This window comes from Myotis myotis, unplaced genomic scaffold (genome assembly GCF_014108235.1).
Source record: "Myotis myotis isolate mMyoMyo1 unplaced genomic scaffold, mMyoMyo1.p scaffold_m19_p_2, whole genome shotgun sequence".
NCBI classification, from domain to species: Eukaryota; Metazoa; Chordata; class Mammalia; order Chiroptera; family Vespertilionidae; genus Myotis; species Myotis myotis.
In genome coordinates, this window is record NW_023416324.1 from 70,008,812 (window position 1) to 70,025,990 (window position 17,179).

The 17,179-nt window shown below is 36.5% G+C and overlaps 1 protein-coding gene across 2 annotated transcripts in view; it reads left to right on the plus strand.

Annotated features, from left to right (window-relative positions):
• The window catches only part of BTBD8 (BTB domain containing 8), a 98,901-nt gene that overhangs the window by 67,994 nt on the left and 13,728 nt on the right, over window positions 1-17,179 (plus strand). The window contains exons 8-14 of one of the 2 annotated variants that reach the window (XM_036351673.1): window positions 2,133-2,221; window positions 2,646-2,748; window positions 6,107-6,151; window positions 12,044-12,226; window positions 12,893-13,030; window positions 13,909-14,038; window positions 16,744-16,805. In XM_036351673.1, coding sequence (XP_036207566.1) covers window positions 2,133-2,221; window positions 2,646-2,748; window positions 6,107-6,151; window positions 12,044-12,226; window positions 12,893-13,030; window positions 13,909-14,038; window positions 16,744-16,805 — 750 coding nt within the window. The remainder of the gene's footprint in view (window positions 1-2,132; window positions 2,222-2,645; window positions 2,749-6,106; window positions 6,152-12,043; window positions 12,227-12,892; window positions 13,031-13,908; window positions 14,039-16,743; window positions 16,806-17,179) is intronic. The other variant, XM_036351674.1, reaches the window with a different exon arrangement.

Below are 17,179 nucleotides of genomic sequence, written 5' to 3' on the forward strand. Positions count from 1 at the left end.
GGCTGCACCAGTCTGCATTCCCACCAGCAGTGCACAAGTGTTCCTTTTTCTCCACATCCTCTCCAGCACTTGTCGTTTGTTGATTTGTTGATGATAGCCAGTCTGACAGGTGTGAGATGGTACCTCATTAGATTTTTAACTCTGACAGTAAAGTGTTTACATCTTAAAAATATTAAGTTAACTTAATGGGAACTTTAGTTGACAGATAACTTATGTGCTATACTTAAAACAAAACAAAACACAGACATTAAGGTCATTTTAAATTAAATAAAATTGAGGTGGGTTTATTGAGAGGATACAGGAGTATCCTATACAATTCAAAGATGGAGAAATGTACATCTGGGACTCAGGGTTTGGAAATAAGAGAAAGGAAATCAGGAACCCAGGTTCCCTTCTACATTTACCAAGGTACATTTATCACAGTGCTCCCCTGGTTCTTTATCCTGAAATTATACTCCTTTTTTCTACCACTTCTCTTTATAGCATGTACTTGGGGTGGAATATATTTCTCTTCTAAAATACTTCTAAATTTTAGTTTATGTAAACATAAATTTATTGTCTAAAAAAAGATCCTATACTGTGTATTTGTACAGATTCCATTTTGTACATTGTTTTTATTTTTATTTTTTTAAATATTTTTATTGATTTCAGAGAGGAAGGGAAAGGGAGAGAGAGAAAGAAACATCAATGATGAGAGAGAATCATTGATCAGCTGCCTCCTGCACACCCCACAACCCAGGCATGTGCCCTCACCAGGAATTGAACTGTGATCTCCTGGTTTATAGGTCGACACTCAACCACTGAGCCACACTGGCCAAGCTGTACATTGTTTTTATATTGTTTTTTTTTTAATTTTTTGTTATATTTTATTGATTTTTTACAGAGAGGAAGGGAGAGGGAGAGGGGCAGAGTGTTAGAAACATCGATGAGAGAGAAACATCAATCAGCTGCCTCCTGCACACTCCCTACTGGGTATGTGCCTGCAACCAAGGTACATGCCCTTGACCGGAATCGAACCTGGGACCCTTCAGTCCACAGACCGACACTCTATCCACTGTGCCAAACCGGTTAGGGCTTTATATTCTTTTTTAAAATATATTTTTATTGATTAAGATATTACATCTGTGTCCTTATCCCCACGTTATCCCCTACCCCACCCACCCCCCCGCTCATGCCCTCACCACCCCCCCCATTGTCCATGTCCATTGGTTAGGCCTATATGCTTGCATATAAGTCCTTTGGTTGATCTCTCCCCCTTACCCCCACCCTCCCCTACCTTCCCTCCAGGGCCCGACAATCCAATCAATGCCTCTCCATCTCTGGATCAGTCCTTGTTCATCAGTTTATGTTGTTCATTATATTCCACAAATGAGAGAGATCATGTGGTATTTATCCCTTAAAGAATATCCTTCAGCATTTCATATAATCCTGGTTTGGTGGTGATGAACTCCTTTAGCTTTTCCTTATCTGTGAAGCTCTTTATCTGACCTTTAATTCTGAATGATAGCTTTGCTGGGTAAAGTAATCTTGGTTGTAGGTTCTTGGCATTCATCACTTTGAATATTTCTTGCCACTCCCTTCTGGCCTGTATGATTTCTGTTGAGAAATCAGCTGACAGTCGTATGGGTACTCCCTTGTAGGTAACTAACTGTTTTTCTCTTGCTGCTTTTATGATTCTCTCTTTGTCTTTAGCCCTTGGAATTAGAATAGAAATTGTGTGCATTCTGGCAGCTAAAAGAACTCAAATGCTGTTCTATAAAACTAGAAGTTATTAGTAATACTTCCTTTTAAAAGAATAACAGATTTTTAAATTACACATATTTATTCTGCAACTTGGGTATATATATCAGATCATCTATATCAGCCATGGGCAAACTACGGCCCATGGGTGAAATGAATAAAACTAAAAAAAAAAAAGACCGTACCCTTTTATGTAATGATGTTTACTTTGAATTTATATTAGTTCACACAAACACTCCATCCATGCTTTTGTTCCGGCCCTCTGGTCCAGTTTAAGAACCCATTGTGGTCCCCGAGTCAAAAAGTTTGCCCACCCCTGATCTATATGAATCAAATACTTTTAGCTTCTGTAAGTTGAAAAAGAACAAAATAGTGCTTTCTATCAATTTCAGCCTGTCCTCAGAAGCTTGGCATCTATACTAGAATGCCTGATTATCGCTCATTCAGTTGGAGTGGAAAGTCTTTTTGCTGACTGCATGAAGTAAGTGATCTGAAGTAATGCTGTTACTATTAATTGAGGGATTCTGTTCTTTCATTCTCCTAATTTTCTGGGAAAATTTTAGACTTGGCTGGATTTCTTGGATGCAGTATATGTAACTTAATGCTTACCTAATTGTAACAATTGAAAAGACATATTGATTTAGTTATTACTCAAGTTATTATCAATTTTATGTTAGCCTAATCATTATTACTTATGCTAAAATCCATGCATATTAACCCAAAGTGGATTTAAAATATATGTTTACCAAAAAGAGCATAGTTAAGTCCACTGTAGAGCTCACAAAAATAACTGTAAATGTTAGTCAAAACATATATATGTACAAATTGAAAACACAAATATTGTTGAATATTATAATGAAAAATATTTTTATTTCTCTAACTTGAGATTCTTTTATTTATAACAGGTGGATTGTAAAGCATTTTGCAAGGTTTTGGTCTGAGAGAAACTTTGCAAATGTACCTCCTGAGATTCAGAAACGTTGTCTTAACATGTTGATTCAGTCCTTAGTAAGTATAACCTGAATACTCTTGTTTGTATTTCACTTCAAGAGGTTTATTCAGTTGTTTATAGATAATTTCAATATTTCAATTATAAAGGTAAAGCTGTATTCCAGATAACCCAGAACCAGTTCTGAAAATCTATCCTTAAGAGTCTCTTCCTATGTGCCAAATTCATTAGGCAAGGTTCAGTCAAAGAAGCAGGAAGGTATGTATTGGTTTATGAACAAAAGGTACTTGGTACCAGGGATGGAAGTCATCATTGGCTCAACAGCATGGACTTTCACTCACTAAGGTGGATTTGAATATAACACTGAAATTTCTCTATGGCAACATTCCCCAAGAGGACCAGCTATCTACCTGGTGGCAGGTTAATTACATTGGATTACTTCATGGAAAAGGCATGTGTTCTCAGTGGAATAGACATTTTCTCTGGATATGAATTTGCCTTCATTGCTCCTCGTGTTTCTGACAAAGCCACTATCCATGGACTTACAGAATGCCTTTTCCACTATCATGGTATTTCACACAGAATCACTTCTTACTAAGGAATTCCACAGCAAATGATGTGTAGCAATGGGCCCATGCTCACAATTTCACTTTTATCATATTTCCTATCCTGTTTCCTATCATCCTGAAGCAGCTGGCTCAATAAAATGGGCAAATGGCCTTTTTCTTTTTAAAATCCTCACCAAGGATATTTTTCCATTGATTTTTAGAGAGATTGGGAAAGACAGAGAGAAAATCGATGTGAGAGAAACACATCGATTGGTTGCCTACTGCACGAGCCCCGACCAGGGCTTGAGCCCCAACGAGGGCCTAGGCTGGGGAGGAGCCTGCAACCAAGGTATGTGCCCTGGACTGGAATCAAACCTGGGACCCTTTGGTCTGCAGGCCCACGCTCTATCCACTGCGCCAAACCGGCTAGGGCTGGAATGGCCTCTTGAAGACTCACTTGCAGCGCCAGCAAGGTAGCAATGCCTTCTGGGGTTGGGACAGTGCCCTTCTGGAGACTGTATATGCCAGTGATGGCTAACCTTTTCAGCTCGGCGTGTCAGCATTTTGAAAAACCCTAACTTAACTCTGGTGCCGTGTCGCATATAGAAATTTTTTGATATTTGCAACCATAGTAAAACAAAGACTTATATTTTTGATATTTATTTTACATATTTAAATGCCATTTAACAAAGAAAAATCAACCAAAAAAATGAGTTCGCATGTCACCTCTGACATGCGTGTCATAGGTTCGCCATCACTGTTATATGCTCTAAATTAATTTTTTATTTATGGTGCTATTTCTCTTATAACTAGGATTCATGGATCCAGAAACTAGGAAGGGAGAATGGCTCCACATACAATTATTCCTAGTGATCCAAGCAGAACTAGTGCTTCCTACCTCTATAACTTTAGTTTCTGCTGATCCTAGAGGTTAGTTCCAAAGAGAAAAATGCTTCCATCTGGAAACACCACAATGATTCTACTAAACCAGTGGTCGGCAAATTCATTAGTCAACAGAGCCAAATATCAACAGTACAATGATTGAAATTTCTTTTGAGAGCCAAATTTTTTAAACTTAAACTATATAGGTAGGTACATTGTTATTAATTAGGATACTCCTAAAGCTTAGGAAGAGTCACACTCAAGGGGCCAAAGAGCCGCACGTGCCTCACGAGCCGCTGTTTGCCGACCACGGTACTAAACAAAAAGTTGAGACTGCCTCCTTCTGGTTACTCTGTAAACCAACAGGCAAAGAAGGGGAATTATTGGTAGATTGAATCTGACTATCGGGGAGATTGAGTTGGTAACAACGTGGGTAATGAGGAGTACACTTGGAATACTGTGCTCCCATGTCCTATGATTAAAATCAATGGAAAACTAACAATCAAATTTAGGCAGCACTGATAATGGCCCAGATTCTTCAGGAATTAAAGTTTGGGCCACCCCCCTGGATAAAGAACTACAGATAGCAGAGGTACTTGCTGAGAACAAAAGGGAATATGCAGTGTAGTGGGAACAGGTAGATATAAATGCCAGCTATGAGCAAATGAACAGTTATAGAAATGAGCACTATAATAGTTATGATATAAACATGATTCGTTTCCCTTTTTATATGAATGTTTATATACACTGAGTGGCCAGATTATTATGACCACCTGACGTTTGTAGGCAAATTAGCTATAATTTTGCGCTGAAGTTGCTAGAGGGCCAGACCATTATAAATAGGGAAGCAGGTTGTTTACCACGACAGTAGAAGTGATTTTTTTTCTGAAGATATGGATAAACAACGTGATTTAACAGCCTTTGAACATGGGAGATATATATATATGTATATTAAACCAAGTATTTTTTTACGGTCTTATTACCCTACAATCTAATATAAGACAATGTTAATATTAGTTAACTTTATATCTCTGTATTTGAGTTACTGACTCAAAGGGGAGTGTGAGTCAGTTTGAAGAACAGTGAACATTATCCAAAGACAATACAAGAGAATTTTTATCCTCTTTTAAGGAAAGGGTTAGCCTATTTGTTGTATGGGAGACAGTTATGTTAGGCAGAAGCATAACTTTGTTATCCCTGTTTGGGAATTAAATATGATTTAAAGAGACGTGTATGGGTGCCAGGTTGACAAGGTACCTTGTCCGGGAAGCATGAATGAACCATGCTTCCCAGAATTTCCTTCTTTGTATATTTCTAGAGTGGCCACAAGAGAATTTGGCATGAGATTTATAAGGTAGATGTGAAGCAGCAGTAGCCTTTTTTTTACACCAGGAAGATTGGAACAGGCACTTTTAGCTTGTACATTTTGGTTGTTTGCTGGCTTACCTTGTTGGCGAGGAACAGCAGCCAGGCCTGCAACTGCTTCACCTTGCCCTGTATCCTCTTTTGGGTTCTCTTCTCCTGAGCCATGGATTTGTTTACCTCCTTGATGAAGGGTACCAACATCTCCTGAAGGACACCCATTTCATCCAGGTTGGAGTCAGTGAGAGCTGAAATGAGTTCATCCTTGTGGATTACAACTTGTGCTCTTGCATATCAGCTTGTCCTTGATCTTCACGTTATGTCCATCTTCCCTTCTTGACTGCCTTCCCTGTGGACTTCAAACAGCCACATCATCTACAAAGATTGTCTAACCATCTCCCGCAGTTGTATAGGTTCAGACCTTATAACAAATTCCTTCATGTCTATAAATGCCACCACCACCGTTACCACTACCAGTACCACTACTATTACTACGAAGAGAAGGAGGAACAGGAGGCAGAGAAGGAGAAGTGGTAGTAGTAACAGTAGTAGTATTTGGTAGGTTTTTTAGACCTTTACAGTTCAAAAAATACTTTTTATTTTATTGAAATTTTGTATAAAACAGGTACTATTATCTCCATTTCACATACGAGAAAGGAGAATCAGAGAGGTAAGTGCTTTTATTCAAGTTCATAGTGCCAGTAAATTACAAAGCCAGGTTTTAAAACCAATTGCTGCCATTCTCTCATTGTGGGCAAAGACTTTATTTTTAGAAAAGTATGGGCCTTCAAGTAGATCAATGGAACAGAATAAAGAGTCTAGAAATAAAGCCATGCCTTTATGGTCAATTAATATTTGACAAGGGAAGCAAAAACAATTGGGTAAAGATAGTCCTTCAATAAATAGTGTTGGGAAAATTGGGCAGATATGTACCAAGAAAAAATGAAACTAGACCACCTTCTTACACCATACACAAGACTAAATTCAAATGGAATAAAGACTTAAATGCAAGACTCGAAATCATAAAAATCCTAGAAGAAAACATAGGCAGTAAAATCTTGGACATGTCTCAAGCTACTGTATTTTTCCGTGTATAAGACACCCTCATGTATAAGACACCCCTCACTTTTCCAACCCAAAATTAAGAAATCAACATTTTAAACATTTTGCTGGTTTTCCTATTAAGACCTCCTATTTTTGGCATCTTAAGGAGTTGTTCTTTCTGTTTTCTCCACTGTCTGATCAGACACTCAGAGGGAAGTGGTTCAAATTGTCTCTCTGCAGCTCTTTTTTCATGCTCTTTTGCATAGCTGATTGCATTCACTTTGAATTTTACAGAGTAAGACAATCTCTTACCGGTATTTATCTTTTTAATTTTTGACATCTTAATGGGCCCAGAATGCTCCAGTCCCTGTTGCATCTGCGCACTCTACACCTCCACTTCCAGTAGCAATAAGGCTCGTGATTGGAGGAAGCCTGTTTGACAAGGTCTGGGCAGCTACGCACCCGCACGGCCCCCTCCTCTGCTGACTTCCGTGTATCAGATGCCCTCAATTTTCAGTCTAACGATTGAAAAAAATAGCATCTTATACATGAAAAAATATGGCATATTTTTTCTGATAGATCTCCTAGAGCAAGGGAAACAAAAGAAAAAAATAAACCAATGGGACTGCATCAAACTAGAAGGTTTTTGCATGGCAGAGGAAACTATTGGCAAAATGAAAAGACAATCCACTGAATGGGAGAATATATTTGCCAATGATACAGCTAATAAGGGGTTAATATCCAAAATTTATAAAGAACTTATATAACTCACCACCAAGTAAAATATATATTTAGCTTTTGATAAAAATAGGATATTTTGTATTATTTTCCAATTAAAATTTAAAGTATGTTACCCAAAAATATTAAAGAAAGCAAACAGCCTTCTTAAGTCTCCTTTTGTTCTAATTCAGTTCCACCACATGTACCATGGCATCACTTTACTCTATCAGCTAGAAAACATACCCTTCCATTGGCTTTCCCTCCTTCCCTGTTTCTCTCTCCCAGTGCCTCAGATCCTCTTGGAATCACTTTTCAAAGTAAACTATGTCTTAGACCCAGTCTAAGACTAGCAGTATTGGCCCAACAATTCTATTCCTAGGAATTTATCCTATAGATTTATTTACATACTAGAGGCCCGGTGCATGGAAATTCACGCACTGGGGGGGGGGGGTCCCTCAGCCCGGCCTGCCCCCTCTCACAGTCTGGGAGCCCCCAGGGTCGGGAGGCGACCTGGCAATCAGGGGAAGGCGATGCCCCCTCACACCTCTGCTGCTGCCACTGCCACAGCACAAGCCTCAGCCAGCCCTGGTTACCTGAGCCTCAGGTGGCCCTGGGCAGCTGGAGGGCTCAAGGGAGCGGTGGGGGTGCCACCATCTTTGAGGATGGGGCAGCCAATTAGCATATTCCCTCCTTATTGGCTGTGGGCGCCGCCATCTTTGAGGGCAGGGCAGTCAATCAGCATATTTCCTCCTTATTGGCTGTGTGCACTGCCATCTTTGAGGGTGGGGCAGTCAATCAGTATATTCCCTCCTTTTTGGCTGTGGGCACCACCATCTTTGTGATGGCGTGAGGGTCAATTAGTATATTCCCTCTTTATTAGACCGGATGTGTGAAATAATGTTATCTACAACATTATTACAACAATAGCAAAAAAATTGTTAATGTAAATGTCCATAAGAGGACTGGTTGAATGACTTACAATATATCCATATTATGGATTGTTACATAGTTGTTAAAACAATAACAAGGTTCTTTACATTCTGATAACAGAAATATTCCAGATGTATGCTAAGTGTAAAAGGGAAGGTACAGCGTACTGTGCATATTAATGCCTCCATTTGAGGAAAATAAGGGGAAAATTACATATATTTGTGTTTATATGTACTAGTATATAACTCTGGAAAGATACAGAAAATAAATGATTGGGACAAGGGAAAATGGGTGGCTTGGGGCAGGAACAAGAGGGTCACTTTTCTTGGTAATACCCTTTATATTTTTTTGAGGTTTGAATCATGTGTTCTGTTAACTATTGAATTAAAATTGTATGTGTTTGGTCTAGAAGTGTATTACATTTCCTTTTTGAGCCTCAGGCTATTCTGACATTTAATGTTATCGTGGATTCAGATCAATGTGGAATAAAACCACATAACACTTATTTTAGTTTTTAAGTAGATTGCAAGTTAAATCGTGATAACTAATCTCTATATCTGTATTTTGAAAAAGATATTGCTGTCAGAGCAGATAACATATGTATGTAGTAAACATTTTGTAGATACCTGCCAAGTTTATTTGAATACCCTACACTTGGCACTACTACCAGAAAAAAATCCCAAAATACAGCAAATTGGGCTTATTGCCTAAAACTCTTAGTAATTGCAGTTACTTAGGGAGTCACCAGATGAGAAAAGGATGATGGTGCTAAAATAATTTTAAAAGACTTGAATTACAGCAAAGTATGGTTTCTTTTTACTCTAATAAAGCAAGGGAAGTATGTAATGTTTCAAAATAATTCTTGAGCCCTAGCCAGTTTGACTCAGTGGATAGAGTGTCGGCCTGCAGACCAAAGGGTCCCAGGTTCAATTCTGGCCAAGGGCACATACTTTGGTTGCAGGCTCCTCCCCAGCCCAGGCCCTGGTCAGAGCTCATGCAGGAGGCAACCAATCGATGTGTTTCTCTCACATCGATGTTTCTGTCTTTCCCCCTCTTTTCCACTCCCTAAAAAAAAAATCAATGGAAAGATATCCTCGGGTGAGGATTAACAAAACAAAACAAAAAAATTAAATGGCCCCCACCATGATGCTATACACCTAAAAAAAAATCCTTTTTTTTTTTTTTAAATATACTTCATTGATTTTTTACAGAGAGGAAGGGAGAAGGATAGAGAGCCAGGAACATCGATGAGAGAGAAACATCGATCAGCCGCCTTCTGCACACCCCCCACTGGGGATGTGCCCACAACCAAGGCACATGCCCTTGACCAGAATCGAACCCGGGACCCCTCAGTCCGCAGGCCGACGCTCCATCCACTGAGCCAAACCGGCCAGGGCAAAAAAAAAAAATTCTTGATAAATGGGTGAACATTTTAAATCTTGATGTTCAGTAATTAAACTTAATTCAGCTTAGGAATTCACTTATAGATTCTAAGTCTGATAATGCTAAGAGATCAACAAAAATTTGAGTGTCTACTATGATCCATTTCTTTGTTTTCTTGTTGTGTTGTTTTTTTAAAAATATATTTTATTGATTTTTTACAGAGAGGAAGGGAGAGAGATAGAGAGTTAGAAACATCGATGAGAGAGAAACGTCGATCAGCTGCCTCCTGCACACTCCCTACCAGGGATGTGCCCGCAACCAAGGTACATGCCCCTGACCGGAATCGAACCTGGGACCCCTCAGTCCGCAGGCTGACGCTCTACCCACTGAGCCAAACCGGTTAGGGCTGTTTTTGTTTTTTTTTTATGATCCATTTCTATACTAGGCTTTGGGGATATAATGGTGAGCCAAAAACAGATATGGTTTTACACCTAATAAACATACAGCCTAATGGAGACGGATATTAATCAAATAGTTATGTTAATTATTGAATACTAGAGGCCCTGTGCACAAAATTCATGCACTCGTGGGGGGTGGAGGGGGGGTGATCTCTTAGCCCGGTCTGTGCCCTCTCACAGTCTGGGAGCCCTCAGGGGATGTATGACTGATCGCTTAGTCCCGCTCCATGGGGAGTGGGCCTAAGCTGTCTGTCGGACATCCTTAGCACTGCTGTGGAGGTGGGAGAGGCTCCTGCCACCACTGCTGCACTCGCCAGCTATGAGCCCAGCTCAGGGCTTCTGGCTGAGCGGTGCTTTCCCTGTGGGAGTGCACTGACCAGCAGGGGGCAGATCCTGCGTTGAGCATGTGCCCCTGATGGTCAGTGTGCATCATAGTGACTGGTCGTTCTGCCATTCAGTCATTTTGCATATTAGCCTTTTATTATATAGGATAGGATTGCAAATGAATGAGGTGATTTAAAGAAAAGGGACAGATTCTTTGATGGCAGGTATAAAGGGAATCTGATGTAAGTCAGGAACCTACATCAGGGAAGAAATAGTGCTTGAGTTCAGGTCTGAAAGCTACAGCAGGTATGCAAAGTTTATCTCATGCAGCCTACGTTAAGGATTTCATGCTGTCATTTCTAGGTTTATTAGTTATCTATTGCTGTGTAACAAACCACCACAAAACTAAGTGGCTTAAAACTACAGTTCATTATTTCTTACAATTCTGTGGGTTGACTGGGTGGTTCTTTAGTTGATCTTGCCTGAGCTCCATCCTGCACTGCTTTCAGCTGATAGCTAAGTTGGAGGCTGGGCCTCCTGTTCCATGTGGTCTTTCTTACCAGGCTTCTATATATGGTCTTATGGTCCCAGAATTCCAAGATGGTAAAGACAACTGCAAGGCGTCTTGAGGCCTAGGCTCTGGAACTTGCACAACACCACTATTTGTGTAAGCAAGTGAAAAGGCCAGTCTCGATACAAGGGATGAGGAAATAGATTTTACCTCTTGATGGATGGAGCTATAAAAAAATTATGGCTATGTTTTTCAATCTACTACAGTCTATCAGATATTTCAATAATAGTTATTACCAAGCATTGTTTTAAGAACTCGAAATCAGCCTGGACAGTGTGGCTCAGTGGTTGAGTGTCGACCCATTAACCAAGAGGTCACCAGTTCAATTTCCAGTCAGGGCACATGCCCGGGTTTGGGACTCAATCCCAAGTATGGGGCATGCAGGAGGCAGCTGATCAATGATGTTTCATTCTCATTGATGTTGCTATCTATCCCTCTCTCTTCCCCTCTCTCTAAAAATAAAAATAAAATAAAAAACATTTTTTAAAGAACTAGAAATCAAACATAAATAAGATGTAATTTATAAGTTCTTCTTTCTTTTTCGTGGAGCCCATGGTATTTGTATATTGTCATTCCACTTTCCATTGAGATTAGTTTTTGTGAACATTTTTCCTATGGTATAAAAAAATGAATCATCAGTAAATGAATAAAACATAAAAAGAGGGGTCTTACCTCATTAGAGAAGAGGAAAAAAATCACTGGGGATTATAAGCAATTTTTAGTCATTCTAAATTTGTAATAAAGAACATGTATTTTATAGTAATAAAAGAATTAAGGCTATGCTAGTGTAGCTATGCAATTATGAATGATACCTATAAAGACAAAAAATTAATTCGGTAGTGAAAATCTCAGGAAAGGTAAGTTTTTCTTTGTAGTTATAACTTGTTTTCAGGTTTGTTTTAGCTTCTTTAAAAGGTGATTTCTTCCAAGCTCAGTTTGCCCTTTGGGGTAATTTTGGATGAATGAATGAATAAATATTACATGTAAAACGAATGATGAAGGTATTAGCTACCTGAAATTTTGTGGTTTTTTGCCAGAAGCATTACAAGAAAACAAAAGTATTTTATTTGCTTAGAAAATGATTTTATGAGCAGTAATCTAACTTTTTTTCCAATATTTTTCAAATTATAAGAATGATAAGAATGCTGCTTTTCTTCTGATGGAAAGTGACAGGCTAATCATCAGTTTGCCCAGAGTGAAGTGGACAGAAGCAGCACTGACTATGGCATCTCGGCTACAGGAAGAATGCATTGCATTTATTGTAGGAAACTTCTCCAAGATCATTCAGAGTGAAAATTTTGCTCTTCTCTTACAGGTACTCTGTCTAAAATTATATCCTATATTTAGTTCCATCTTTGTGTTCAGATTATAATTACGCAACAGTTTTTAAATGCAGGTTGTCATTGATTAAATTAGGATGGCTTAAATAAATTCCATGGCAGATGGCAGGTTTGCGTAGGATTTGGAGCAGTGATGGACAGGATTTTTGGCTCACAAGATAATGAAGGCAGGAAGGACAGGTTTGTGTACCCTGGCAAAGCCCAGTGTAACGCTAGCCAACTCTAACCCTCTATCAGCATAAGCCATGTTTTAGAAACTAAAGTCACATGATATTGTTTTGGTCACTAATACAATTATGGTCCATGCAAAATTCTTTGTTTTCTTGGGGACCCACTTTCTCTAAATGTAGTCATTGAATAAAGAACTTCTTTTACTTTTTTCTAAACTCTATTTTTAGGATGATTTTGGCTTTTAAGATAAGTGTGTGTATGCGTGAAGGTATTTTTAACAACGGAAAGGGATTATTATAATAATAGTTGTTATTATAATAATAGTTATATTATTTTAACAGAGGAAGTAAGATTTCTGATTGATTTCAAACAGCCAGTTTTGATTAATGGCATGTTGTAATGCCAGACTCTCACATTTCTTACACATTTTACATGTATTCCTATTAAATATCAATTTCTGTGTCTCATAGTCACAAGCAATGAGCAGCACAGCTGATTTGTTGGACAAAATTTTAAAAGCAGTCGAAGAAAACATTACCACTGAGAATAGTTGCTCTCTTCTTATGGCTCTGGACAAGTTACTGAACTCGGACAGTATAAAAGAAATGGTATTGAATGTAATAATAACGTTCATTAACATGGTTTAACATTTAAACTGTTTTAAGATTTAAAAAAAATATTCCCATTTTAAATATTGCTTGTTTGGAACTAAGTAATGGATACCTGGGGATTGGTTATAGTCTACTTTGGTGTATATTTGGTATTATCTTACAGTACAAAAATATTTTCATCCAAATGGACATATTATAAAAATTTGGAATTTGGCAATTTTACTGGCTAGTTCTAGACATAGTGTGGTATTTAACAATATTAATTGATATAGCATAACTTTAGTATTTCTCTCTGGTCACTACTTTAAAATTTCTAAATATAAAACAGAATTTAAAATAATTTTTTAGAAATTTTAATCAAGTATCTTTTATTTTTATAGTATATTTATAATGCATTTTTGTCTTAAAACAATCATATTAAAATAGTATTGACTGGGAAAAAGCAAAATTAAAATATTACTTATTTTTAAATGCAGTTGATAATTAATTACTAAGCTAATTGCTAATTATTGACATTTTATATTTATTTAACAAGAGTGATAAAAAAATTTTCATCAGATTTTTACTACTGCATAGAGTATTTGACCTTGTAATGTCATAGTGGATTTGAAAAGGCTGAGGAAGGTATTCATGTAAAAGCCATTGGTGGTTTAAAATAATGTTTAGTTGAAAGGATAAGATTTAGCTTCATGTTCACTGTAAAATTCTGTTGTGAAGAGTAAGCCTTCATAAAGAACATGTACCCGACAATCTTGAAAATCTAAGTGATGACATCATTGATCTAGCTTAGGAATAAGTAGATTCGGAAAGGAATAATGACTGGTTGCTATGACAATGTGGCTCTCACCAGCTGCTGATTTGTTGCTTGAACGCAGGGTTTTACGTGCAAGATCCAGGCTGTGCGTGATAAGCTGTGGATCTTCCTGGTTCAGTCTTTCTATGCTGTTCGTCACACAGAAAGCTGGAAGCTGATGAGCACAGATGATCAACAGAAAATCCAAGCAGGTATATTAACCCTGAGATTTTTTATTCTTATAATCTTTGTGACAAAGGATATTTTGAAGGGATTCTGATAAGTGATAGAATTAATGTTTGTTTGTTTCTGTTCAATAATAGCTTTCTGATTAAAACTAGTGATAGTATGTTTAGGCAGTTTTAATAAATCATACTCTCATGCTATTCTTAGAAAATGAAACTCATTTCATACATATATGTGTGTATGTTTTATGTGTATGTGAATATATAAATTTTTTATCTTACTTTATATTAACAACAATGTTCCAGCCAAATTTGCTTAAAAGCATTCTTGTTTTACTTAAAGAGACTGATTAGAAGTGTAGGAAAATGTAATCCATATAGAACAGATTATCAAACATCACACTTTCTCTTCCTTTTTAAATATATTTTTCATAAGCTTTTCCATCTTTTGCATAAGATACCCTTTCCTGTCGTTTTTGCCTAGATTAGATGGGTTAATTTCACAATTGATTGGTTCAGTGATATGGTGTGTGCTATTGCGGAGTGTCCCTCAGGAGCCACACAGTGGTCTCTGACGTTTAATAGATAACATTTGGAACATTAGTATTAAACAAAAGATGTATATAGCTCAGAATGTGTGTTTCAAAAATATTAAAATAAAATTTTGAGGGTATGGAACTAAAAATGGCTTCATGACTATTTTTGGGTTAAAGCAGGTGCCTTAGAAAATATATTGGCAGATTCAGCAAGTGTACTTTGAAACATTTTAAGGTAAGAAAGACTAAATACTGTATTTTATGAGGAAAACATTTTTTATTATAAAACATGGAAGCCATATGTGATATAATATATTCTTGATAGTACCTAGATATGTTAAATTCTTTAATGGTTTAATCAGAATGTGATTTGCTCTGTCTTGTGTTTTGAGCATAATATAATAGTGTAGCTAGATGTGATCTCAGGAACAGTTTTCAAAGAAATTCAACAACAAAAACAAGCAAAATCATGGAACAAAAATCACGAGGTCTTCAGAAATTAGAAATTTATTCCTTGTTACTCTTTCTATACTGATTTTTAAATGACAGTTTAATCTTTACTATAAAATCTGTATAATGTGAAGAAATAAGATCAGCATTCCCAGAGTAGGTGTCATTCAACTCTCTTCTGATTGGCAGTTAACTTTATTGTTCTCCAATTTAGAGGATTTCATACTTAAGTTGAGCCTCAATGTTCTTTATCATAATTCTTTAAAATGTTAATTAAAATTACATGTAAATACATATATATGTATATACATACATACACACATATCTAAAAGAAAATATTATTGGTAATCCAACTAATTGTCAAAAAAACTTTTCAATCGATTGCATTACAGTGTAAAAATGATGTTTTTTAAAATCTTAAATGTGCTGAATTATAATTATTCCTGACTTGTGGATAATTATTGTATTGTGAAACTCCAGAGAAAGGGGTGATTCTCAGTTGTCTTTCTTATAACATTTCTTCATTCTAGTTTGAGTTACTGACCTTTGGAAGAAATTATATAGAAATTTCTTCCTGTGTATTATTGTGCTAAGTCATTTGCTAACTATAAATCAGCTCTGATAATGCCATTTCTATGACCCTGCTTTGTCTTGTAGCACAGATCCTATAGAATAGAGATAGTAGAAGATGCATGATAGAGTTACAGATAATTTGATGAATTTTCATCAGTTGTTTTAACAAAAAGAAAATAAATTTTGGAAAGTATATGTATTTCTTCAAAATATATTTTAGAGCCCCATAAGCTTCAAAAGGCAAAAATGCATTAGGTAAACTGTATGTGTAGCTCTTGTACCATTAATTCCTAAATACTTTCCTGATGTCATTCAAATTCTTATTTGAAGAACATAAACATGACTTCTCCAGTATCCCCATATAAACCTAATCAATAAAATGATTATTTTTGTGATTCTAAAAAGAACATGAGTTTGAGGATTTTTTCTTGTTTCATTGCAATAGAACCTTATCTTTTTCTCTTTCCTCTTTCCTCATGATATACGGGCAAAACAAGAAAATATATGTAGTTAATTTCAATAGTATTTTTGTAATTTTTAGGATAAACATTTCTCATATTTAATAGTTCATAAAATACCACATTTGCCACAATCTGTAATTTTTTGAAATTTGGAATACTAAATGAAGCCAGTTATCTTAAAAATTTTACAGCTTAAAATTATTTTGGTTGCCCTAACCAGTTTGGCTCAGGGGATAGAGCATCAGTCTGCGGACTGGAAAGTCCCAGGTTCGATTCCGGTCAAGGGCATGTACTTTGGTTGTGGGCACATCCCCAGTAGGGGGTGTGCAGGAGGCAGCTAATCTATGTTTCTCTCTCATCAATGTTTCTAACTCTCTATCCCTTTCCCTTCCTCTCTGTAAAAAACCAATAAAATATATTTTTTCAAAATAATTTTGGTTTTTATAAAATGTATGAATCTTCTCTGTGAGATTTTGTATTATTTATTAATTTTAATAACAAAATTCATAGGGAACAAAAAACCAGATTCAAATTGTGATTTTAAAAATTTAGTATAATAAGGAATTGTCTGTGTGTACTAGGTTGGTTTCAGCTATTTTAAAATTATTTTCTATCAAGACAAACCCTTTTTCTGCTAGTATACTATTTTCCCTCTGATTTTATGTTAATAACAGTGCCTACTATAAAAATAAATTGATGTTTCTTTTTACAGCTGCATTTGACAAAGGTGATGATCGAAGACTTGGTAAAAAGCCTATTTTCAGTAGCTCTCAGGTAAACTTTAAAAATTTTATAGGTCCGAATGAGAAAAGATACCCAATAATTTAAATTTTATTATTTTATTTCAAAATTTTTAAAAATATATTCTTTAATTAAAGCTGTTCCTTAATGGAAATAATTTTGGGTCTTTTTTTAATCAAGTGAACATTTCATACATTTTTTAATGATGTGAATTTTTATATCCAGCTGGCATAGAAAGTGTAATATTGTCTACCTTTTTTATTTCCTTGAAAACCTTTTGGCAGCTAAAACCTTTTGGAGCTATTCCAGTAGATCAGAAATTGTCTAGAATTCTAGACCTAATTCATGTCTGTTCTTCTAATTAACCTATTTCTTACAAAAGGAAATTTTGGTTGTCCCAGTTTTTT